The sequence below is a fragment of the Engystomops pustulosus genome, chromosome 4 (assembly GCF_040894005.1).
Source record: "Engystomops pustulosus chromosome 4, aEngPut4.maternal, whole genome shotgun sequence".
In the NCBI taxonomy this organism is placed as follows: Eukaryota; Metazoa; Chordata; class Amphibia; order Anura; family Leptodactylidae; genus Engystomops; species Engystomops pustulosus.
Window position 1 is genome coordinate 204,693,973 of NC_092414.1, and position 24,306 is coordinate 204,718,278.

General features: G+C 41.9%; 1 protein-coding gene across 1 annotated transcript; it reads right to left on the bottom strand.

The window, feature by feature from the left end:
• Positions 1-241: 241 nt before the first annotated feature.
• Positions 242-24,007, bottom strand: QTRT1 (queuine tRNA-ribosyltransferase catalytic subunit 1). The gene is made up of 11 exons (XM_072149546.1): positions 23,992-24,007; positions 8,479-8,752; positions 7,936-8,004; positions 6,169-6,307; positions 5,538-5,616; positions 5,345-5,460; positions 3,517-3,655; positions 3,044-3,119; positions 1,609-1,718; positions 1,455-1,539; positions 242-839 (listed from the first exon to the last, which is right to left on the bottom strand). The coding sequence occupies exons 2-11, from the start codon at positions 8,701-8,703 to the stop codon at positions 687-689; spliced, it is 1,191 nt and encodes a 396-aa protein (XP_072005647.1). The 5' UTR covers positions 8,704-8,752; positions 23,992-24,007; the 3' UTR covers positions 242-686.
• Between the last annotated feature and the right edge of the window lie 299 nt (positions 24,008-24,306).

A 24,306-nucleotide genomic window follows, 5' to 3' on the forward strand; every position in this document is an offset into this window, starting at 1 on the left:
TGTCCTCACACTGCTGTGCTCTTAGCTCTCTGCACTGAAGTGTTACACTTTCTTTCCTTGTAGTATTGTTCTGCTACAGGTCAGCGGGCTGTAGTGTAACTGCACAGAGCACAGCAGTGTGAGGACACACCTCTAGCACCACAATACTAAATGATAAATCTATCTGCTACTAACATCACATACACAACACACTGTCTGCTGTCGGTCCCCCAAGGTGTCTACATCATATAATCTCCAGAGCTCGTGAACAGGCGCAAGAAAACACTACAGGTTTATTGTAAAAAATATTAAAAACTACAGAGAAATTACAGTACAATATGAAAGCATAAAATGGGGCCGAGGGCCTACAAAAGATAGGGGGCGCTATGTATGGGATGTAACCGTGAGAAGGTCACAGTTGGTATCTAGGAGCATCCAATATGGCCGCCTCACTGTGTGAACCTCTTGAGTTCTGGAGGTCAGTAAGACATTCAGGGTGACCGTCCCTTTAAGAGTCATATTGATCTTTCCTTCTAAAAAGGCCCCATATACATATAGATTTATCCCTCCTGCCCCAGGCATGGCGGCCATCAAGTGACTGCGGCACAGGGCCTGACAAGGGCCACAGGGGGCGCCACTGAAGCTCCATAATGGTGGTCCATGTGTGAGAGGAGGAAGGATCCAGGAGAAGGAGCGTCACCCAGGGGTCACTCAAAGGTGATATTGACAGTCTTCAGGGCGTCCACAGCCCATTGCGGGTACTTGTCCTTGGTGACGTACATGGTTCTCATGAAATCCTGAACAAACTGAGGGAAACGTCCGTTCAGGATGCTGTCCCGCACCGAGCGCATGAGGGTCAGCTGAGGAGAGACAGGACAAACTGGTTATGTCTCATCATAGCTACTCCCACCTGACTGTCACCCTGTGGTGGGAGGAGCAGACTCCATGTCACATAGCTCCTCCCACCTGACTGTCACCCTGTGGTGGGAGGAGCAGACTCCATGTCACATAGCTCCTCCCACCTGACTGTCACCCTGTGGTGGGAGGAGCAGACTCCATGTCACATAGCTCCTCCCACCTGACTGTCACCCTGTGGTGGGAGGAGCAGACTCCATGTCACATAGCTCCTCCCTCCTGACTGTCACCCAGTGGTGGGAGGAGTAGACTCCATGTCACATAGCTCCTCCCTCCTGACTGTCACCCAGTGGTGGGAGGAGCAGACTCCATGTCACATAGCTCCTCCCTCCTGACTGTCACCCTGTGGTGGGAGGAGCAGACTCCATGTCACATAGCTCCTCCCTCCTGACTGTCACCCTGTGGTGGGAGGAGTAGACTCCATGTCACATAGCTCCTCCCTCCTGACTGTCACCCTGTGGTGGGAGGAGCAGACTCCATGTCACATAGCTCCTCCCTCCTGACTATGTTGCCCCGTATTGGGAGGGGTAGCTCCCGTATAGGTGTCAGTTTGCACATACCTGGTAAGCGATGTTATGGATGGTGATGTGATGCATTGCGGACGTGTCGCTCTTGAAGAGGGCGTGGATGTAAGCGCGGGAATATCTACAAGGAAAATCCACACATTAATGACTGGACCGCGGTACAAGTTCTGGTGGTTGTGGATCCGGTTACCTCTGACATGTCGGACATTTGCAGTCCTTGTCTATTGGCTGGAAATCTTTGTCAAACAGTTTGTTCTTTATCTGGAGGGAGCCCCACGGAACCAGCGCCGATCCGAACCTCTGAGATAAAAGTATGTTAATGTATAGTCAATATTTACAGAAAATAAGCGTCGTACTGTAAGCAGCTATAAAGAGGTAGTGCAGCAGCTGAGGCGTGTACAAAGAAGTTCTGCATCAGCTGAGCAAGAAAAACAAATAGGCTACGAAGCTGCTAAAGTCTTGGCAAGTTTTGCAGCAGTTCAGCCGGGTATGAGGCAGGGATGTGGGGTCACTGACAATTTTGTCGTGATAAAACATAAAAAAAATTATAAAAATTTCAAAATATCATTGAAATGTATTTTCTATTCCTGATCTAAGGAGTGAGCAACATATATTGGTCAAAGGGCCGCACCTCCCCCCCCCCCTGCACCGCACGCTGCAGCTTCTCCTCTCCCCCCCCCCTGCACCGCACGCTGCAGCTTCTCCTCTCCCCCCCCCCTGCACCGCACGCTGCAGCTTCTCCTCTCCCCCCCCCCTGCACCGCACGCTGCAGCTTCTCCTCTTCCCCCCCCCCTGCACCGCACGCTGCAGCTTCTCCTCTCCCCCCCCCCTGCACCGCACGCTGCAGCTTCTCCTCTCCCCCCCCCCTGCACCGCACGCTGCAGCTTCTCCTCTCCCCCCCCCCTGCACCGCACGCTGCAGCTTCTCCTCTCCCCCCCCCCTGCACCGCACGCTGCAGCTTCTCCTCTCCTCCCTGCACACTGCAGTGCTGGCAGTGAGAATGTCTCAGCTGCACTCACCACTAGCCGGTCTGCTGCACCAATGAAAGCTTCCATCAGTTATGCTACATCACTGTCAGCAGGGTGCGGACCGCAACTTTCGGCTTGACAGGCTGCATGTGGTCCAATACCCCTGTTAGTTGAGATGACAGTGTACATGCTCTTTATGTACATGCTCAGTAGTGCAGCTCCTTATATCAGAGGAATAAAGCACTGGGAAGCAACAGGACTGTGGAGTTGGACGTTTAACTTACTGACTCCACAGCCCTGGCATAAAGAGCTTCTGCAGCAGCTGAGGTGTGAACAAAGGAGTCATTTAGCAGCTGAGGCAGATACAGATGAGTTTGTGAATCGACTGAGCAAGAATAAAGAGGTTGAGCAGCAGTTGAGGTGGGAAATAAGTCATGCATAAATGTTCGGCAGAAGAAGGTTTTGGAAATAAGTGGAGTAAGAATTGAGATGGGTACAAATAGGTTCTGCAGCAGCTGAGGCTGCAATCCCTTCTGTGAGAGGTTAGCATCTCCTAACGGTATGATCACAGTATTGTGTTTTCTGCATGAATCTTATGTAGTCATATACAGCTTATTATTACACACAACCCCCCTACCTACCCTACAAGGTACTTACAGCTGTCCTCGTGGGGAACACACAGTCAAACATATCACATCCCAGAGCGACACAAACTACCAGATCTGTGGCGTATCTATAGGAGGGACAAGCACGAATCAGGCTCAGGCACAATCCTGCCATATAGCTATTATGTAAAAGAATGTACATATGTGCATCACAATTCCACTGTCCTCCCAGCAGGCAGCAATGCTACATTGATCCCAAGTGGTATGAAAATAATGAAAGATCTTATACTTACCTCCCCTCCAGGCCAGCGAGCGACCGCACACCACAGTCAGCTGCTAGTGCTACAGAGATGACTACACGGCGGAGCTTCTGTATACTAATGCACTGGAACGGAGGGAAGTATAAGATCTTTGGTTTTTGTACAGCTGCCCCGGTCACCATTATATAAAAATCTTTTTCTCCCCTAGACATCCCTTGTGTGTTCAGAAATCAAATAAAGTTCCTGCATCTTCTTAGTGTCTTACCCAACTCCCATCAGATAGCGAGGTTTGTCCTTGGGTAAGTGGTCCGTGCTGAGAGTCACCATTCGCCAAAAGTGGTCTTTCTCCTCACCCCCACTCAGGCCACCGATCGCAAAGCCAGGAACGTCTCGTTTAGTCATCTCTAAAAAGTCATCAGAGGGAGACTTGGTTACAGCTGTGTTATACTCTAGAGCTGCACTCACTATTCTGCTGCTGGTGCAGTCACTGTGTACATACATGACATTACTTATCCTGTACTGATCCTGAGTTACATCCTGTATTATACTCCAGAGCTGCACTCACTATTCTGCTGCTGGTGCAGTCACTGTGTACATACATGACATTACTTATCCTGTACTGATCCTGAGTTACATCCTGTATTATACTCTAGAGCTGCACTCACTATTCTGCTGCTGGTGCAGTCACTGTGTACATACATGACATTACTTATCCTGTACTGATCCTGAGTTACATCCTGTATTATACTCCAGAGCTGCACTCACTATTCTGCTGCTGGTGCAGTCACTGTGTACATACATGACATTACTTATCCTGTACTGATCCTGAGTTACATCCTGCCGTATACTCCATAGCTTCACTCACTATTCTGCTGCTGGTGCAGTCACTGTGTACATACATGACATTACTTATCCTGTACTGATCCTGAGTTACATCCTGTATTATACTCCAGAGCTGCACTCACTATTCTGCTGCTGGTGCAGTCACTGTGTACATACATGACATTACTTATCCTGTACTGATCCTGAGTTACATCCTGTATTATACTCCAGAGCTGCACTCACTATTCTGCTGCTGGTGCAGTCACTGTGTACATACATGACATTACTTATCCTGTACTGATCCTGAGTTACATCCTGTATTATACTCCAGAGCTGCACTCACTATTCTGCTGCTGGTGCAGTCACTGTGTACATACATGACATTACTTATCCTGTACTGATCCTGAGTTACATCCTGTATTATACCCCAGAGCTGCACTCACTATTCTGCTGCTGGTGCAGTCACTGTGTACATACATGACATTACTTATCCTGTACTGATCCTGAGTTACATCCTGTATTATATCCCAGAGCTGCACTCACTATTCTGCTGCTGATGCAGTCACTGTGTACATGCATGACATTACTTATCCTGTACTGATCCTGAGTTACATCCTGTATTATACTGCAGAGCTGCACTCACTATTCTGCTGCTGGTGCAGTCACTGTGTACATACCTGACATTACTTATCCTGAGTTACATCCTGTATTATACTGCAGAGCTGCACTCACTATTCTGCTGCTGGTGCAGTCACTGTGTACATACATGACATTACTTATCCTGTACTGATCCTGAGTTACATCCTGTATTATACCCCAGAGCTGCACTCACTATTCTGCTGCTGGTGCAGTCACTGTGTACACACATGACATTACTTATCCTGTACTGATCCTGAGTTACATCCTGTATTATACCCCAGAGCTGCACTCACTATTCTGCTGCTGGTGCAGTCACTGTGTACATACATGACATTACTTATCCTGTACTGATCCTGAGTTACATCCTGTATTATATCCCAGAGCTGCACTCACTATTCTGCTGCTGATGCAGTCACTGTGTACATGCATGACATTACTTATCCTGTACTGATCCTGAGTTACATCCTGTATTATACTGCAGAGCTGCACTCACTATTCTGCTGCTGGTGCAGTCACTGTGTACATACCTGACATTACTTATCCTGAGTTACATCCTGTATTATACCCCAGAGCTGCACTCACTATTCTGCTGATGTAGTCATATCCTCTCCATCCAGTGACAGAGCACATACCATCTAGACACTTCTTTCGCAGCTCAGCGTTCAGTCCTCCCTGAATGATTGCGAACAGGTTCTGTTTCTCCGGGTTCTGGTTTGCTTTGATGCATCGATCTAACCAGCGGATGGATCTAAAGACATAGAGACGATTACTCACTGCATTATATGATATGAACCAACTCAAACACAAGTGTCTACTTGTCCTCACCTGTACATGGCTTCCTCCACACGGGGACCAGTGATTGTGCTGCTGACTACATCATCCAGCTGCATCATGATGTCAGAGCCTGAGCAAGGAAATGAAGGAGACATTATAGGGACATGTGGGTGTCCGGTGTTTGTGGAGCTGCAGGTTCAGAGCTCAATGGGCATTTCCTGCTTGAGATTGTGACAGGTTTAGAACTCAGTGGTTGTTACTGGTTGTAAATCTGCAGGTTCACAGCTCAATGTATGTTCCTAGCTCGTGGGATGTTTCCATGGGGTGTTCCCTATGAAGCTGCTTTGTCTTCCATCCATTGAAATGCTTTCACTCCTCTGTATGTCTCCCCTCACCTTTTGATACTGCTAGGATTTCTGGACTCTCTCGGAAGACACTGCATGTGAATAGCACTGATACTCCCCTCATCACAGAGGCCTGTGCAGTGCAGGTAACACATAGGTTAACTATAACATTAAACTATACATAACTTCCCATAGGAGCTGTATACACAATACCGTGTACATGTAGCGCATCCACACTCTCATGCCCACGCTCATACTGCACTTAGTATAACAAGTTGTATCAGTATTGCCTGTAGGATCCCTTTGAGGTCTGTGACATCATGGGAGAAGCCACTTACCCAGTGCATTCTGGATTTCAATTGATTTTTCCGGGGTGAGGAGAATCTCTTTCCCATCATAAGGAGACGTAAAGTGCACCCCTTGTTCTGTAACCTTGGACAACTCCACCAGGGAGACCATCTGGAAGCCACCGCTGTCCTGTCCCAGGATAAAAAGTCAAGGATTAGTATACTAAGATGGGGGGCAAATACACCCCCCAGAAGCCATGGCTAGTAAGGCAATTACTGGTGTATCCTAAAGAAGTGCAATAGGTGGCGCTATAGGGCTGCACCATAGATTTACAGTGACATGTACCAAACAGCTGCTCTCCATACAGGTCAATGACCTCCTACCCCAAAAATAGGAGAGGACCAAAGCCTTTTGGGCCAGCAGGGCAGGTGCTACTAACATTAACCTGTAGGTCACTTCCTTAGGGGAAAAATCCTCCAGCTCTGCTACGTACAGATTGTCTGCTTGCTGTCAAGAATGGTTCTATCATGTTCACACCTAAAACCTTTGCAGACCGGTTTCTTCTCACAGAAGAGGATTCGCTACAATTGCATCTGGTCTAGACATTGTATAAAGACTACAGACTAAAATAACCTGTGTGGCTTCTGTGCTACTACATGGAATCTGGGTGCATTTTTATGCCAATTATTTTTCCATAAGGAACAAGGGAATCCAGGCTGTGCACCATAGTATCATAGTATATAAGGCTGGAAAAAGACGCAAGTCCATCAAGTCCAACCTTCAAGAATTAAATAAATGTTTTATCCCCATAACCCGTGATATTTTTTTTCTCTCCAGAAAGGCATCCAGGCCTCTCTTGAACATGTACATAGAGTCGGCCATAACAACCTCCTGCGGCAGAGAGTTCCATAGTCTCACTGCTCTTACAGTAAAGAACCTTTGTCTATGGTGATGGTATAACCTCCTCTCCTCTAGGCGCAGAGGATGCCCCCTGTCTATGGTGATGGTAGCACCTCCTATCCTCTAGGTGTAGAGGATGTCCCCTGTCTATGGTGATGGTAGAACCTCCTATCCTCTAGGTGTAGAGGATGCCCCCTGTCTACGGTGATGGTAGAATCGCCTCTCCTCTAGGCGTAGAGGATGCCCCCTTGTCCTGGTCACAGGCCTAGGTATAAAAAGATCTTTGGAGAGATCATTGTACTGTCCGTTCAGGTATTTGTACATTGTAATGAGGTCTCCCCTCAGTCGTCTTTTTTCTAAACTGAATAATCCCAAATTTTGTAATCTGTCATTGTATTCTAGTCCCCCCATTCCCCTAATAATCCTGGTTGCTCTCCTCTGCACCCGTTCCAGCTCTACTATATCCTTTTTATACACTGCTGCCCAAAACTGTACACAATATTCCATGTGTGGTCTGACCAGGGATTTGTATAAGGACAAAACTGTCTTTATCATGAGAATCTATTCCTCTCTTGATACATCCCATTATTTTATTTGCTTTGGCAGCAGCTGCCTGGCTCTGGTCACTAAAATTAAGTTTACCATCCACCAATACGCCCAAGTCCTTTTCAGCTCCAGTTTTACTAAGTAATTGACCGTTTAGAACATAATTATACTTTTTGTTTCCATGGCCCAAGTGCATAACTTTACATTTATCTACATTAAACCTCATCAAACCATTTCTCTGCCCACTCCTCAAGCTTCCACAAATCCCTCTGTAATGATAAACTATCGACCTCAGTATTTATTACTTTACACAGCTTAGTATCATCTGCAAATATTGAAACTTGACTGTGTAATTGATGATGCTCACTTACAGTCAGTAGGTTCCTGTCCCAGTTCATGAAGCCGTGCAGGCCATTCACCTTCTTCATTACCTCTGGGCCCTGGCACACGTGGACAAGAAATGGTTACATGAAGTCACATACATCGGGTATGTCCCCACATTTCATAGAGGGGCATAGCCTTTCTTTTTTGCTGATGCTGATTTATTCATTGAGAAATCACCACAACAATCAGACTCTCGATGAAATGATGGCAGTTTAGATTATATGTGATATTGTTGAACCACTACTTTAAAGGTAAGGTTAAGATTAGCAAAATAAGTACATGACTTAACAAATAAAAAAATTGCACCACCCCTGTCCACAGGATGTATCTAATATTGCAACTAAACCCTAATCACTTCTACAGAAATGAGCTGTAGTACCAGACACAACCTATGGACAGGGGTGGGGCACTTTCTGGAAGGAAGCAGTAATGACACTCCATACGCCATACTATTTAAGAAGGAATATATTATCTTTTAACACTAATCCCTCTCTCAATTATGAGCCAAGTACACACAATGCGTTTCTTACCGGCCTCATCCCCAAATGATAAGTATTTCCAAGACAGATCTCACAGCCCAGCTCCCGCAGCTGATCGGCGGTGACCCCCTTCATCGTGCCCTGAGTCCCGACCGGCATGAACACCGGGGTCTTCACCGGCCCGTGCGGTAATATCATTTCGCAGGCCCGAGCCTTCGTTACCGGACATTCTGCTAAAACCCGGTGCAGTAACGCGTGTCCTTTGGGCGCCGCCATGCTCCCATTGACAGCCGGAAGTGACGTGTGCGTGTCAGAGTCCTAGCAACTGCCAGCAAAAAGGAAACTTGAATGAAAACAACTTTATTAAAAATCTTACAAAATCGTCTTTAAAATCTTCTTTTATCACTAAAATAGTGATAAATTATGTGGAGTAATTTATGCAGGCATGCTGATACTTGTAGTTCTATGACATATGCACCTTATGGACCTAAATAGTATAGAGCCTATGTATGGCTATGGTGTAATGGCTGCACATCAGAGGCCCCATTATACCACAAAATAACTCACACATAGCCATAGTGCCCATACTGACTGTGCTCCTGTAGCAGTTACCCCCCACTCCAAGAACAATCACCCATAGTGACAGCCATAGTGCCCCCATTACACTCCAATTGTACTGAATGGAGCTACAAGATGCATGCATTGCCTGCCGCTACATGAAGTTAGTCAGAAAGCAGTCATACCCTAATGATCAGATTGTTATCCCCTTCCTGTGGATAGGGGATAACAATAATAGTTGGTACAACCTTTTTTAGACCGCATATCAGTAATATTTGTATAAATGTAGATAGCTCCCACAAGTGGTGGCAACCAGCAGAGATTTATTGAAGATCTGCCTGCTTTACCACTATGAATTCTGATATTACAGATAAGGAAACAATAAGAAAGGATGAGATAAACATCACCAACCAAACTAATAATGAGTATAGTGGAAATGACAGTGACTGATGACTCTGTCATGTCGTGTGAGCTTTGACTCGCACCTCCAACTAACCTCTGCATCTGATGCACCTTATGATATCCCCACAACAAAAAGAAAAACAATAACCAAGATGTAGAAAGCATAAAACAACACTTTATTAGATAAATAAAAAATTTTAAAAAATTAAAAAGACAACATACACAGAAAAAGTCCACCAATGGCCAAATAACTAAATACACATGATAAGTAGATGACAGTAACCTGTATAGAAGGTCTGGTCCTCAGAACCAGTCAAGGTTTTTGCTTACAAACAAGTATTGCACATGACGTGTGGATATGGGATGGACCCCCACTTTATTTTAAAACAGTTTAGACAAGAGAAAAACACGGTGTATGGAAAAAATACACAACCACATAACGTAATGGGTGAAATGGCCACAGCTTTATTTGAATCACAGGAATAAAACAATCAGAGGAGGAGTCAGGTGACATGCTAGGGGTGGGATTCCCCAATACCCCAATCTAAAGCTGCCTGACATACAGCACCCGGCCAGACATCAACAAAGGGGGGCGGCACGCTCTGGCTGCCATTCTAGCAGAGCCAGTACACTTTAAGGGCACCAATGACCCTAGTGAAGATTATCCATTGTGTGCTTCACCACCGTGCCCGCCCCTGGCTGCTTTTACCATTACCAGAGCCTTGAGGCTGGCCACTTCCAAAGCTCAGGCTGTTGACCACCATGAGCTTTTACATCCTCTATAAGTTAAATTAGTCCACCAATAACTTGCCTGCACCTTCCACCTGACTCCTCCACCGCAAAATAAAAGCTGCGACAGATAACAAAATGCCAAACTTTGACTCCCATTCTATTTTTTTTTAAATACATATTCTTTTCTTTGTTTTTAATTTTATATCTACATTTTTATTTAGATATTTCTTTCTTCTTCCATTTTAAAGCCAGGAGCATAACATTGAGAAATTTTAATCTCCAGGCAGAAACTTTAAATATGTGCAACCTCCGACTCACAAAGAGTCATCCCACAGCGCTCAGGAGAGGAAAAACCCCCTGTGGAGGAAACCTCTAGGGAACCATGGCTGAAGGATCGCCCTTCCTCTGGGCTTAGGAGGATATCACCAACTTCATCTCATCAACAGTCAATTAAGAAATTTACATGATACAAGATAAACAGACAATCATTTTCATAGCATTATACATGTAATTGGTAAATAACCAGTTGTAAATTAATGATAGTAAAGGGCGGGTGGGAGGGACATGTTTCTTTCTGTGCTTCTAGAGAGAGAAAGAGAAAGAGAGATACAGGACAGGGAGTGACATCTACTCCTGAGCCCCTCCCCTCTTACATCACTACACTATCCCACCCACTCTGTTCTTTTAACAAGGACCATCATCTTACATCAATACTATCATCTAAATTCAGTCGTTATAGGTCCCCCCTTACCACCGTCATGTTCCTGCTTCGCCTATGGCTCCGCTGTTGTCATTACCCATAGGAATAACAGAGGACAAGGGACACACACACAGATATATACAGACCAAAGGTGGACACCAATGCACCTTATGTTATTTTTGACCATGATGCATATTATTTACCTGTATGACAATCATACATTTAGGCAACCCACAGATAAACATATCAAATTTTGGCTGTAAAAAAAGGAAGTTTACCCACTTTTCTCTCATTTTTCACTACCGATTGCATCAGTTTTGATAAACTAAGGCTGGCGCCACACGTAGCGCGTTGTCTGCGCTTGCAAACGCAGACAAAGTCGCGCCCACCGGGCGTCCATCGGCCCGATCGCATCGGCGTTTCTATGGAAACGTCTGCGATTGGGAACGAGCCGCCGGTGTTTTGCCCCAGTGGGCGCGACTTTGTCTGTGTTTGCAAGCGCAGACAACGCGCTACGTGTGACGCCAGCCTAAGGCCACATTCACACGACCGTATTGGGGGACGTATGAACAACACGAATCAAATCGAAATTCAATTACAGCAATTTCGGTCTAAACACATTTGTGATTAGGAGAAGCTCCTCCTTGCTGAGCGTGAATTGCGTTTCTAAACAAATATTCTAAAATCCGGCACCTCCATGATTCCATCGACACTTGACAATGGGGCTTATTTACTAAGGTCCCGCGGCCGCATTTCTGTCCGGTTGTCAGACGTTTTCGGGGATCGCGCCGGGGGGGGGAATGCGGCCGATGATCCGACGTATTCAGACAACGCACGGGATTTAACATGTCAAATTGTGTCGCAAGACATGCACTCGAATACACCGTAAAGAAGAAGGTGAACTACGGCGGACCTCAGCAGGGAAGTGACACATGCAGGATATCGGGCGCACAATCTTGGTGAATCGCGCCAGACTTCATCCTCGTCAGACAGTCCGGATCGGGGATAGCGACAGGACCGAGTAAGTAAATGTGTCCCTAAGGGTCCGCAGACCGCAATTCTGTCGGGTTTCCCGACTATTTCTGTTCTGCGCTGAATCGCACAGGGGATTGGATTATGGCGCATCGGCTGCCGGCTTGCATGCAACACAAATCGGGGATGTGGCCGTCGGACAACCCGACTGATTTGGACAAACCGCGGAATTTACAATTCAAATTGTGTCGCGAGACTCACATACACCAGGAAGAAGATGGTGAACTCCAGCGGACCTGAGCGGGGAAGCGACACATTCAAGAAATCGGGCGCACGCTGCAAGTGAATTGCGGCAGCTCAGAATCCTCGTCGGACATTCCGGATCGGCGGACGCAAGGGACAGGTAAGTAAATGTGCCCCAATGTGCCAGGAATAACCGCACCGCCCCTTGTTTTCTCTCATGGCTCCATTCATCTTTATGTCCTGGCACTTTCCTACTTAAGTGTCATGGGGTTATGTCATGGGATTATGTGCACAACCAGCACACAATGGAACCACCGGCGGCCGGGATCAATATTTGTGTGGAGAGGAGTGAGGGAAGATTTCACGCCTTCCACTAAAACACAATTCACACACGAGAAGGAAGGAAAAACACAGGTGACGGCTCACACTCCTGCGTGCGGGGAGCGTAGTGCGTCGTTCTGGGTGGATTGGGTTGAGCTGTGGCTAAATATGACTAATGCCAGGGTAAATACCGCAACGTCCGTTTCGATCACTGAAAGCAGCGGCGCTCACATGTACTGATGTCTTACTAGTCATTGTGGAAATTCTGATGATGTGTATTATCCTCTTATTTACACAGTCTGCAAGACAGTTCTATCAAATATAGATCTATGCATCCATCTATACAGGATGTAACAAAAAGGTCGGTGCAGTGGAACATCTAAAGAAATGCCCATGGGATCGAAAAATTTAAAATATAAGTGTCAAATATTTTTCAAAAATCTTTCCGATTATTCCAAAATCAGCCCACTAACCCGATGGCCTCCAAAAACTAAAGTGACCCCATCCTCCTTTCCCAGGGGGTAGGAGGCTGAGTTTGGTATAAAAAAAATTAGTTTTTTGATCTGATGTTTATTTTGCAAGATATTCCACCATTCCAACCTTTTTGTTACAACCTATACACAGGGCTGGCGCCAGCATGGGGTAAGTGCCGGGGCCCAGAGCTGCTGGGGGGCCCGCATAAGACTGTACATAATAAATCCATAGTGGGTTAAAGGGCAGGCGTAACTTGAAGGGGTGCAAAGAATGCGGTCATGCCCGGGCCCAAGACGTTTAGGGGGCCCTTATGGTGTTCCTTTCCCATATGAGAAGACTATTACTTTAAAACATAAGTTATAGTCGGGGGCCTGGCACAGTCTTTGCACAGGGGCCCATCAGTTTCAAGTTACGCCCTGGTGAGGGGGGCTTTATATAAAATAACCATGAATGGGCTGTTTGGGATGATAAACTAGGAAATATTTTAGATTGTTTTAGCTTCTGAATTTTTATTGCCAAGTGATTTCACTGCAAAGGGGCCCACTGAGGCTATGTCACCAATGGGCCTACTGAAACCTGGAGCTGACCCTGCCTACATATATCTAACTCATATCTATCTTCTAACTATTTACCTCTATATACAGTATACTTTATGTGTGTTTGTGTACATACTGATGTCGATGGCAATTGTGCTGGTTTATTGTTACCAGAGAGCAGTGCATTATGGGAGTTTAGATGACACATCTAGAGGTCAGCTGTTCCTGTAGGTCAAATGTCTGACAACGGGTTAGAGGGCAACTGTTGTCTGTTCCTACAGGCAACTAGTGTAATTTTAGAAGTACAGAACTCACCATTAGGCTGGGCCTTGTGACTTAGTTGTCGTTTTGACACTTTACTCTCCACACACCACCTTTGACTCTCACCTAACCTTACCCCTTGTGTCCTCACAACGTATACTACACTTTATAATCAATGGTCCCAGAGCCTAGATCAGACACAATCTTGATTCTCTTTTATTGCCCTGTTCTATCATTCCCATGATTTGCCAGCACAGCATCACATGGGCAGTTACAGATTGTAATGTTTAAGCCTGCTGGGAGGACAGTGTGAATATCCCTCCCTCCTATCCTCCTACAAATCTAAGAGACCAGTCAGAGAGAATATACATTATGACTGTGTGAAAGGAGTAGGGATTTGTGTCTCCATGTGAATAATTATGTGATTTACGGTGGGTACAGAGATATAATGAAAGAATAGGGGGTTTTTAAAGGGCATCGCCTCTTTGGATGATCTCCAAAAAAAGGCCCCAACATTACTTTGATCCAGTGGCGTAACTTGAAGCTGATGGGCCCCAGTGCAAAGTCTGTGCCAGGCTCCCAACTATAATGTATGGTTTATAGTAATAGTCTTCTCATATGGGAAAGTGAGACCTTATAGGCCCCCTAAGCCTCTTGGGCCCGGGTGCGACCGCACCCTCTGCACCCCCTCAATTTACGCCTCTGCTTTGATCTCCAAGTCTTCCCCTGCCATGACCCCCAGCAATCAGATTTCTGTTTAGGTGTTTGTTTGCCTGCAGTGCCCCCACAGGGGAAGTGAAGTATTACACAGTGTCAATTCAGATCAATGTGATGTCTATGTACTGCAAGAAAAGAGGGGTTCTCCAGAGAGAGGCGCACTTTGTTACCCATCTCCTCTAGTGTTTGGGAAAATGGGATTTTCCAAACGGGATAACTCCTGCAAATGTGCCATTAGAGTTGAAAAACAAAATATCCTGTACTAAAAATCTTAATTAAATTTAAGAGTCCCATCTATTGCCCCCAGAAATCCCTATTTTAATATACTGTACAGCTAGAAATACAGCACTATACACAACATCCGGCTCTAAACTGGGTCAGTCCTACCCAACATAGCCCCAGGCGGTGTGTATTGATGGCAGTTCATGGAGAATGTCCTCCCCTCGCTGACTGTCCCTGTGTTATGTAAACTCTGCAGCAGTTTTACCTAAATTCTAGCACTTTAGAAAATAAAAAGACTATAACTACAAAATCTGTGATGTCCTCAGAAACATGGCAGGTTCCCACGATGCGGTAATGGCTGTAGGGACCCCCAGTATTGTGTGGCCTCCCCTTAGTGCCGGTCTGTGGCTGTGTATAGGACACTAGTGCTATGCTGCCACTATGTGGGGGCTGTGTGACCCCGGGAGGAGATACAATGTGAGAAGTGCTGACATCTCCAGTATCACATACAATGACTGAGATCTGATAAGGGAGAAGAAACTGAACACCTGCACTCACTAAATAATGTATACCGTATACTACTGATAGACTGACACCGGCATACCCTCTCCTAACAACCAACCATCAGGCACACAGCACAACAGACTGACCACAGCATAATATTATCTGACCACTATTATATATTGTGCATGAAGTAATAATGTGAAACATAGGGGGCAGTATTATAGTAGTTCTATTCTTGTACATAGGGGCAGTATCATAGTAGTTATATTCTTGTACATAGGGGGCAGTATTATAGTAGTTATATTCCTGTACATAGGGGGCAGTATTATAGTAGTTCTATTCTTGTACATAGGGGCAGTATCATAGTAGTTATATTCTTGTACATAGGGGGTAGTATTATAGTAGTTATATTCCTGTACATAGGGAGCAGTATTATAGTAGTTCTATTCCTGTACATAGGGAGCAGTATTATAGTAGTTATATTCTTGTACATAGGAGGCAGTATTATAGTAGTTATATTCTTGTACATAGGGGGCAGTATTATAGTAGTTATATTCCTGTACATAGGGAGCAGTATTATAGTAGTTCTATTCCTGTACATAGGGGGCAGTATTATAGTAGTTATATTCCTGTACATAGGGGCAGTATTATAGTAGTTCTATTCTTGTACATAGGGGGCAGTATTATAGTAGTTATATTCTTGTACATAGGGGCAGTATTATAGTAGTTCTATTCTTGTACATAGGGGGCAGTATCATAGTAGTTATATTCTTGTACATAGGGGGCAGTATTATAGTAGTTATATTCCTGTACATAGGGAGCAGTATTATAGTAGTTCTATTCCTGTACATAGGGGGCAGTATTATAGTAGTTATATTCCTGTACATAGGGAGCAGTATTATAGTAGTTCTATTCCTGTACATAGGGGGCAGTATTATAGTAGTTATATTCCTGTACATAGGGAGCAGTATTATAGTAGTTCTATTCCTGTACATAGGGGGCAGTATTATAGTAGTTATATTCCTGTACATAGGAGGCAGTATCATAGTAGTTATATTCTTGTACATAGGGGGCAGTATTATAGTAGTTATATTCCTGTACATAGGGAGCAGTATTATAGTAGTTATATTCCTGTACATAGGGAGCAGTATTATAGTAGTTCTATTCCTGTACATAGGGGGCAGTATTATAGTAGTTATATTCCTGTACATAGGGGGCAGTATTATAGTAGTTATATTCCTGTACATAGAGGGCAGTATTATAGTAGTTATATTCTTGTACATAGGGGGCAGTATTATAGTAGTTACATTCTTGTACATAGGGGGCAGTATTATAGTAGTTATATTCTTGTACATAGGGGGCAGTATTATAGTAGTTATATTCTTGTACATAGAGGGCAGTATTATAGTAGATATATTCTTGTACATAGGGGGCAGTATTATAGTAGTTACATTCTTGTACATAGGGGGCAGTATTATAGTAGTTATATTCTTGTACATAGGGGGCAGTATTATAGTAGTTATATTCTTGTACATAGGGGCAGTATTATAGTAGTTATATTCTTGTACATAGGGGGCAGTATTATAGTAGTTATATTCTTGTACATAGAGGGCAGTATTATAGTAGTTATATTCTTGTACATAGGGGGCAGTATTATAGTAGTTATATTCTTGTACATAGGGGGCAGTATTATAGTAGTTATATTCTTGTACATAGGGGCAGTATTATGGTAGTTATATTCTTGTACATAGGGGGCAGTATTATAGTAGTTATATTCTCGTACATAGGGGGCAGTATTATAGCAGTTATATTCTTGTACATAGGGGGCAGTGTTATAGTAGTTATATTCCTGTACATAGGGGGCTGTATTATAGTAGTTATATTCTTGTACATAGGGGGCAGTATTATAGTAGATATATTATTGTACATAGGGGCAGTATTATAGTAGTTATATGCTTGTACATAGGGGGCAGTATTATAGTAGTTATATTCTTGTACATGGGGGGCAGTATTATAGTAGATATATTCTTGTACATAGGGGGCAGTATTATAGTAGATATATTCTTGTACATAGGGGGCAGTATTATAGTAGTTATATTCTTGTACATAGGGGCAGTATTATAGTAGTTATATGCTTGTACATAGGGGGCAGTATTATAGTAGTTATATTCTTGTACATGGGGGGCAGTATTATAGTAATTATATTCCTGTACATAGGGGGCAGTATTATAGTAGATGTATTCCTGTACATAGGGGGCAGTATTATAGTAGTTATATTCTTGTACATAGGGGGCAGTATTATAGTAGTTATATTCTTGTACATAGGGGCAGTATTATAGTAGTTATATTCCTGTACATAGGGGGCAGTATTATAGTAGATATATTCTTGCACATAGGGGGCAGTATTATAGTAGTTATAATCTTGTACATAGGGGGCAGTATTATAGTAGTTATATTCTTGTACATAGGGGGCAGTATTATAGTAGTTATATTCTTGTACATAGGGGGCAGTATTATAGTAGTTATATTCTTGTACATAGGGGGCAGTATTATAGTAGTTATATTCTTGTACATAGGGGGCAGTATTATAGTAGTTATATTCCTGTACATAGGAGGCAGTATTATAGTAGTTATATTCTTGTACATAGGGGGCAGTATTATAGTAGTTATATTCTTGTACATAGGGGGCAGTATTATAGTAGTTATATTCCTGTACATAGGAGGCAGTATTATAGTAGTTATATTCTTGTACATAGGGGGCAGTATTATAGTAGTTATAATCTTGTACATAGGGAGCAGTATTATAGTAGTTCTATTCCTGTACATAGGGGGCAGTATTATAGTAGTTATATTCCTGTACATAGGGGGCAGTATTATAGTAGTTATATTCCTGTACATAGGGGGCAGTATTATAGTAGTTATATTCCTGTACATAGAGGGCAGTATTATAGTAGTTATATTCTTGTACATAGGGGGCAGTATTATAGTAGTTACATTCTTGTACATAGGGGGCAGTATTATAGTAGTTATATTCTTGTACATAGGGGGCAGTATTATAGTAGTTATATTCTTGTACATAGAGGGCAGTATTATAGTAGTTATATTCTTGTACATAGGGGGCAGTATTATAGTAGTTACATTCTTGTACATAGGGGGCAGTATTATAGTAGTTATATTCTTGTACATAGGGGGCAGTATTATAGTAGTTATATTCTTGTACATAGGGGCAGTATTATAGTAGTTATATTCTTGTACATAGGGGGCAGTATTATAGTAGTTATATTCTTGTACATAGAGGGCAGTATTATAGTAGTTATATTCTTGTACATAGGGGGCAGTATTATAGTAGTTATATTCTTGTACATAGGGGGCAGTATTATAGTAGTTATATTCTTGTACATAGGGGCAGTATTATGGTAGTTATATTCTTGTACATGGGGGGCAGTATTATAGTAATTATATTCCTGTACATAGGGGGCAGTATTATAGTAGATGTATTCCTGTACATAGGGGGCAGTATTATAGTAGTTATATTCTTGTACATAGGGGGCAGTATTATAGTAGTTATATTCTTGTACATAGGGGCAGTATTATAGTAGTTATATTCCTGTACATAGGGGGCAGTATTATAGTAGATATATTCTTGCACATAGGGGGCAGTATTATAGTAGTTATAATCTTGTACATAGGGGGCAGTATTATAGTAGTTATATTCTTGTACATAGGGGGCAGTATTATAGTAGTTATATTCTTGTACATAGGGGGCAGTATTATAGTAGTTATATTCTTGTACATAGGGGGCAGTATTATAGTAGTTATATTCTTGTACATAGGGGGCAGTATTATAGTAGTTATATTCCTGTACATAGGAGGCAGTATTATAGTAGTTATATTCTTGTACATAGGGGGCAGTATTATAGTAGTTATATTCTTGTACATAGGGGGCAGTATTATAGTAGTTATATTCCTGTACATAGGAGGCAGTATTATAGTAGTTATATTCTTGTACATAGGGGGCAGTATTATAGTAGTTATAATCTTGTACATAGGGAGCAGTATTATAGTAGTTCTATTCCTGTACATAGGGGGCAGTATTATAGTAGTTATATTCCTGTACATAGGGGGCAGTATTATAGTAGTTATATTCCTGTACATAGGGGGCAGTATTATAGTAGTTACATTCTTGTACATAGGGGGCAGTATTATAGTAGTTATATTCTTGTACATAGGGGGCAGTATTATAGTAGTTATATTCTTGTACATAGAGGGCAGTATTATAGTAGATATATTCTTGTACATAGGGGGCAGTATTATAGTAGTTACATTCTTGTACATAGGGGGCAGTATTATAGTAGTTATATTCTTGTACATAGGGGGCAGTATTATAGTAGTTATATTCTTGTACATAGGGGCAGTATTATAGTAGTTATATTCTTGTACATAGGGGGCAGTATTATAGTAGTTATATTCTTGTACATAGAGGGCAGTATTATAGTAGTTATATTCTTGTACATAGGGGGCAGTATTATAGTAGTTATATTCTTGTACATAGGGGGCAGTATTATAGTAGTTATATTCTTGTACATAGGGGCAGTATTATGGTAGTTATATTCTTGTACATAGGGGGCAGTATTATAGTAGTTATATTCTCGTACATAGGGGGCAGTATTATAGCAGTTATATTCTTGTACATAGGGGGCAGTGTTATAGTAGTTATATTCCTGTACATAGGGGGCTGTATTATAGTAGTTATATTCTTGTACATAGGGGGCAGTATTATAGTAGATATATTATTGTACATAGGGGCAGTATTATAGTAGTTATATGCTTGTACATAGGGGGCAGTATTATAGTAGTTATATTCTTGTACATGGGGGGCAGTATTATAGTAGATATATTCTTGTACATAGGGGGCAGTATTATAGTAGATATATTCTTGTACATAGGGGGCAGTATTATAGTAGTTATATTCTTGTACATAGGGGCAGTATTATAGTAGTTATATGCTTGTACATAGGGGGCAGTATTATAGTAGTTATATTCTTGTACATGGGGGGCAGTATTATAGTAATTATATTCCTGTACATAGGGGGCAGTATTATAGTAGATGTATTCCTGTACATAGGGGGCAGTATTATAGTAGTTATATTCTTGTACATAGGGGGCAGTATTATAGTAGTTATATTCTTGTACATAGGGGCAGTATTATAGTAGTTATATTCCTGTACATAGGGGGCAGTATTATAGTAGATATATTCTTGCACATAGGGGGCAGTATTATAGTAGTTATAATCTTGTACATAGGGGGCAGTATTATAGTAGTTATATTCTTGTACATAGGGGGCAGTATTATAGTAGTTATATTCTTGTACATAGGGGGCAGTATTATAGTAGTTATATTCTTGTACATAGGGGGCAGTATTATAGTAGTTATATTCTTGTACATAGGGGGCAGTATTATAGTAGTTATATTCCTGTACATAGGAGGCAGTATTATAGTAGTTATATTCTTGTACATAGGGGGCAGTATTATAGTAGTTATATTCTTGTACATAGGGGGCAGTATTATAGTAGTTATATTCCTGTACATAGGAGGCAGTATTATAGTAGTTATATTCTTGTACATAGGGGGCAGTATTATAGTAGTTATAATCTTGTACATAGGGAGCAGTATTATAGTAGTTCTATTCCTGTACATAGGGGGCAGTATTATAGTAGTTATATTCCTGTACATAGGGGGCAGTATTATAGTAGTTATATTCCTGTACATAGGGGGCAGTATTATAGTAGTTATATTCCTGTACATAGAGGGCAGTATTATAGTAGTTATATTCTTGTACATAGGGGGCAGTATTATAGTAGTTACATTCTTGTACATAGGGGGCAGTATTATAGTAGTTATATTCTTGTACATAGGGGGCAGTATTATAGTAGTTATATTCTTGTACATAGAGGGCAGTATTATAGTAGTTATATTCTTGTACATAGGGGGCAGTATTATAGTAGTTACATTCTTGTACATAGGGGGCAGTATTATAGTAGTTATATTCTTGTACATAGGGGGCAGTATTATAGTAGTTATATTCTTGTACATAGGGGCAGTATTATAGTAGTTATATTCTTGTACATAGGGGGCAGTATTATAGTAGTTATATTCTTGTACATAGAGGGCAGTATTATAGTAGTTATATTCTTGTACATAGGGGGCAGTATTATAGTAGTTATATTCTTGTACATAGGGGGCAGTATTATAGTAGTTATATTCTTGTACATAGGGGCAGTATTATGGTAGTTATATTCTTGTACATGGGGGGCAGTATTATAGTAATTATATTCCTGTACATAGGGGGCAGTATTATAGTAGATGTATTCCTGTACATAGGGGGCAGTATTATAGTAGTTATATTCTTGTACATAGGGGGCAGTATTATAGTAGTTATATTCTTGTACATAGGGGCAGTATTATAGTAGTTATATTCCTGTACATAGGGGGCAGTATTATAGTAGATATATTCTTGCACATAGGGGGCAGTATTATAGTAGTTATAATCTTGTACATAGGGGGCAGTATTATAGTAGTTATATTCTTGTACATAGGGGGCAGTATTATAGTAGTTATATTCTTGTACATAGGGGGCAGTATTATAGTAGTTATATTCTTGTACATAGGGGGCAGTATTATAGTAGTTATATTCTTGTACATAGGGGGCAGTATTATAGTAGTTATATTCCTGTACATAGGAGGCAGTATTATAGTAGTTATATTCTTGTACATAGGGGGCAGTATTATAGTAGTTATATTCTTGTACATAGGGGGCAGTATTATAGTAGTTATATTCCTGTACATAGGAGGCAGTATTATAGTAGTTATATTCTTGTACATAGGGGGCAGTATTATAGTAGTTATAATCTTGTACATAGGGAGCAGTATTATAGTAGTTCTATTCCTGTACATAGGGGGCAGTATTATAGTAGTTATATTCCTGTACATAGGGGGCAGTATTATAGTAGTTATATTCCTGTACATAGGGGGCAGTATTATAGTAGTTATATTCCTGTACATAGAGGGCAGTATTATAGTAGTTATATTCTTGTACATAGGGGGCAGTATTATAGTAGTTACATTCTTGTACATAGGGGGCAGTATTATAGTAGTTATATTCTTGTACATAGGGGGCAGTATTATAGTAGTTATATTCTTGTACATAGAGGGCAGTATTATAGTAGTTATATTCTTGTACATAGGGGGCAGTATTATAGTAGTTACATTCTTGTACATAGGGGGCAGTATTATAGTAGTTATATTCTTGTACATAGGGGGCAGTATTATAGTAGTTATATTCTTGTACATAGGGGCAGTATTATAGTAGTTATATTCTTGTACATAGGGGGCAGTATTATAGTAGTTATATTCTTGTACATAGAGGGCAGTATTATAGTAGTTATATTCTTGTACATAGGGGGCAGTATTATAGTAGTTATATTCTTGTACATAGGGGGCAGTATTATAGTAGTTATATTCTTGTACATAGGGGCAGTATTATGGTAGTTATATTCTTGTACATAGGGGGCAGTATTATAGTAGTTATATTCTCGTACATAGGGGGCAGTATTATAGTAGTTATATTCTTGTACATAGGGGGCAGTATTATAGTAGATATATTATTGTACATAGGGGCAGTATTATAGTAGTTATATGCTTGTACATAGGGGGCAGTATTATAGTAGTTATATTCTTGTACATGGGGGGCAGTATTATAGTAGATATATTCTTGTACATAGGGGGCAGTATTATAGTAGATATATTCTTGTACATAGGGGGCAGTATTATAGTAGTTATATTCTTGTACATAGGGGCAGTATTATAGTAGTTATATGCTTGTACATAGGGGGCAGTATTATAGTAGTTATATTCTTGTACATGGGGGGCAGTATTATAGTAATTATATTCCTGTACATAGGGGGCAGTATTAAAGTAGATGTATTCCTGTATATAGGGGGCAGTATTATAGTAGTTATATTCTTGTACATAGGGGGCAGTATTATAGTAGTTATATTCTTGTACATAGGGGCAGTATTATAGTAGTTATATTCCTGTACATAGGGGGCAGTATTATAGTAGATATATTCTTGCACATAGGGGGCAGTATTATAGTAGTTATAATCTTGTACATAGGGGGCAGTATTATAGTAGTTATATTCCTGTACATAGGAGGCAGTATTATAGTAGTTATATTCTCGTACATAGGTGGCAGTATTATAGTAGTTATATTCTTGTACATAGGGGGCAGTATTATAGTAGTTATATTCCTGTACATAGGAGGCAGTATTATAGTAGTTATATTCTCGTACATAGGTGGCAGTATTATAGTAGTTATATTCTCGTACATAGGTGGCAGTATTACAGGAGTTAAAGCCTTTTTTTTTAAGAAAAAAAGGAGTGAGAAGCGCTGATAGAGCAAACGACATCTGATAATGGTAAGGTGCAGATGGTATGTGCATAAGAATAGGTGTACTCTCACCTTGTTTAGGTGTGCTATGTGCATAACAACTTGTCAAGCATAGACTCAATGTATATAGTCTAGTACAAAGGAGCAGTATTATAGTACATCTTCCTGCATGTTACTTTTAGGTAGAGGCAGGGCTGCCGTCAGGGGTTAGACTAGAACCCTTTGACACAGACCCGGCTAGAAAATGGGGTTCAGGAGACGGAGTCCCAGTATTCTCCCCTTTATCAATTGAAGCTTGGTTCCGGGGCTGTATAGACATAGAATTTATTACTATAGAAAGCTTTTATTCTAGTGCTGTATTTATGTAGTAATCTTGGTTCTGTTACTGTATCTATATGTTAAAATTGGTTCTGGTTCTGTATCTATACAGTTGGTTCTGGTACCGTTTGTAGACCACAATCTCTTTACTGACCTTCATATAATATAATGTGGGGAAGCTGTGGTGGATGCAGTGACAGTATGACTGGATAATTGTTGTGGACACAATAGTTCCACATCCACCTGTTGAGTTCCGGTAGAACTACAATTCCCAGCATGCCCCTCCTCCAGAGCAGAGGCCATAGTTCTACACCAACTGGAGTAGGAGCCACTTTTAGCTTCCGGGTGTTTGACAAAGAGTTAATTCTGGGCATCACGTGCTGTGAGTGACGTCTGGCGTCACCCAATCAGATCCGGTCCCCTCGTTGACGGCCAAGGCATTGCCAAGTGCTCCCAGCCTGTGAAGCTG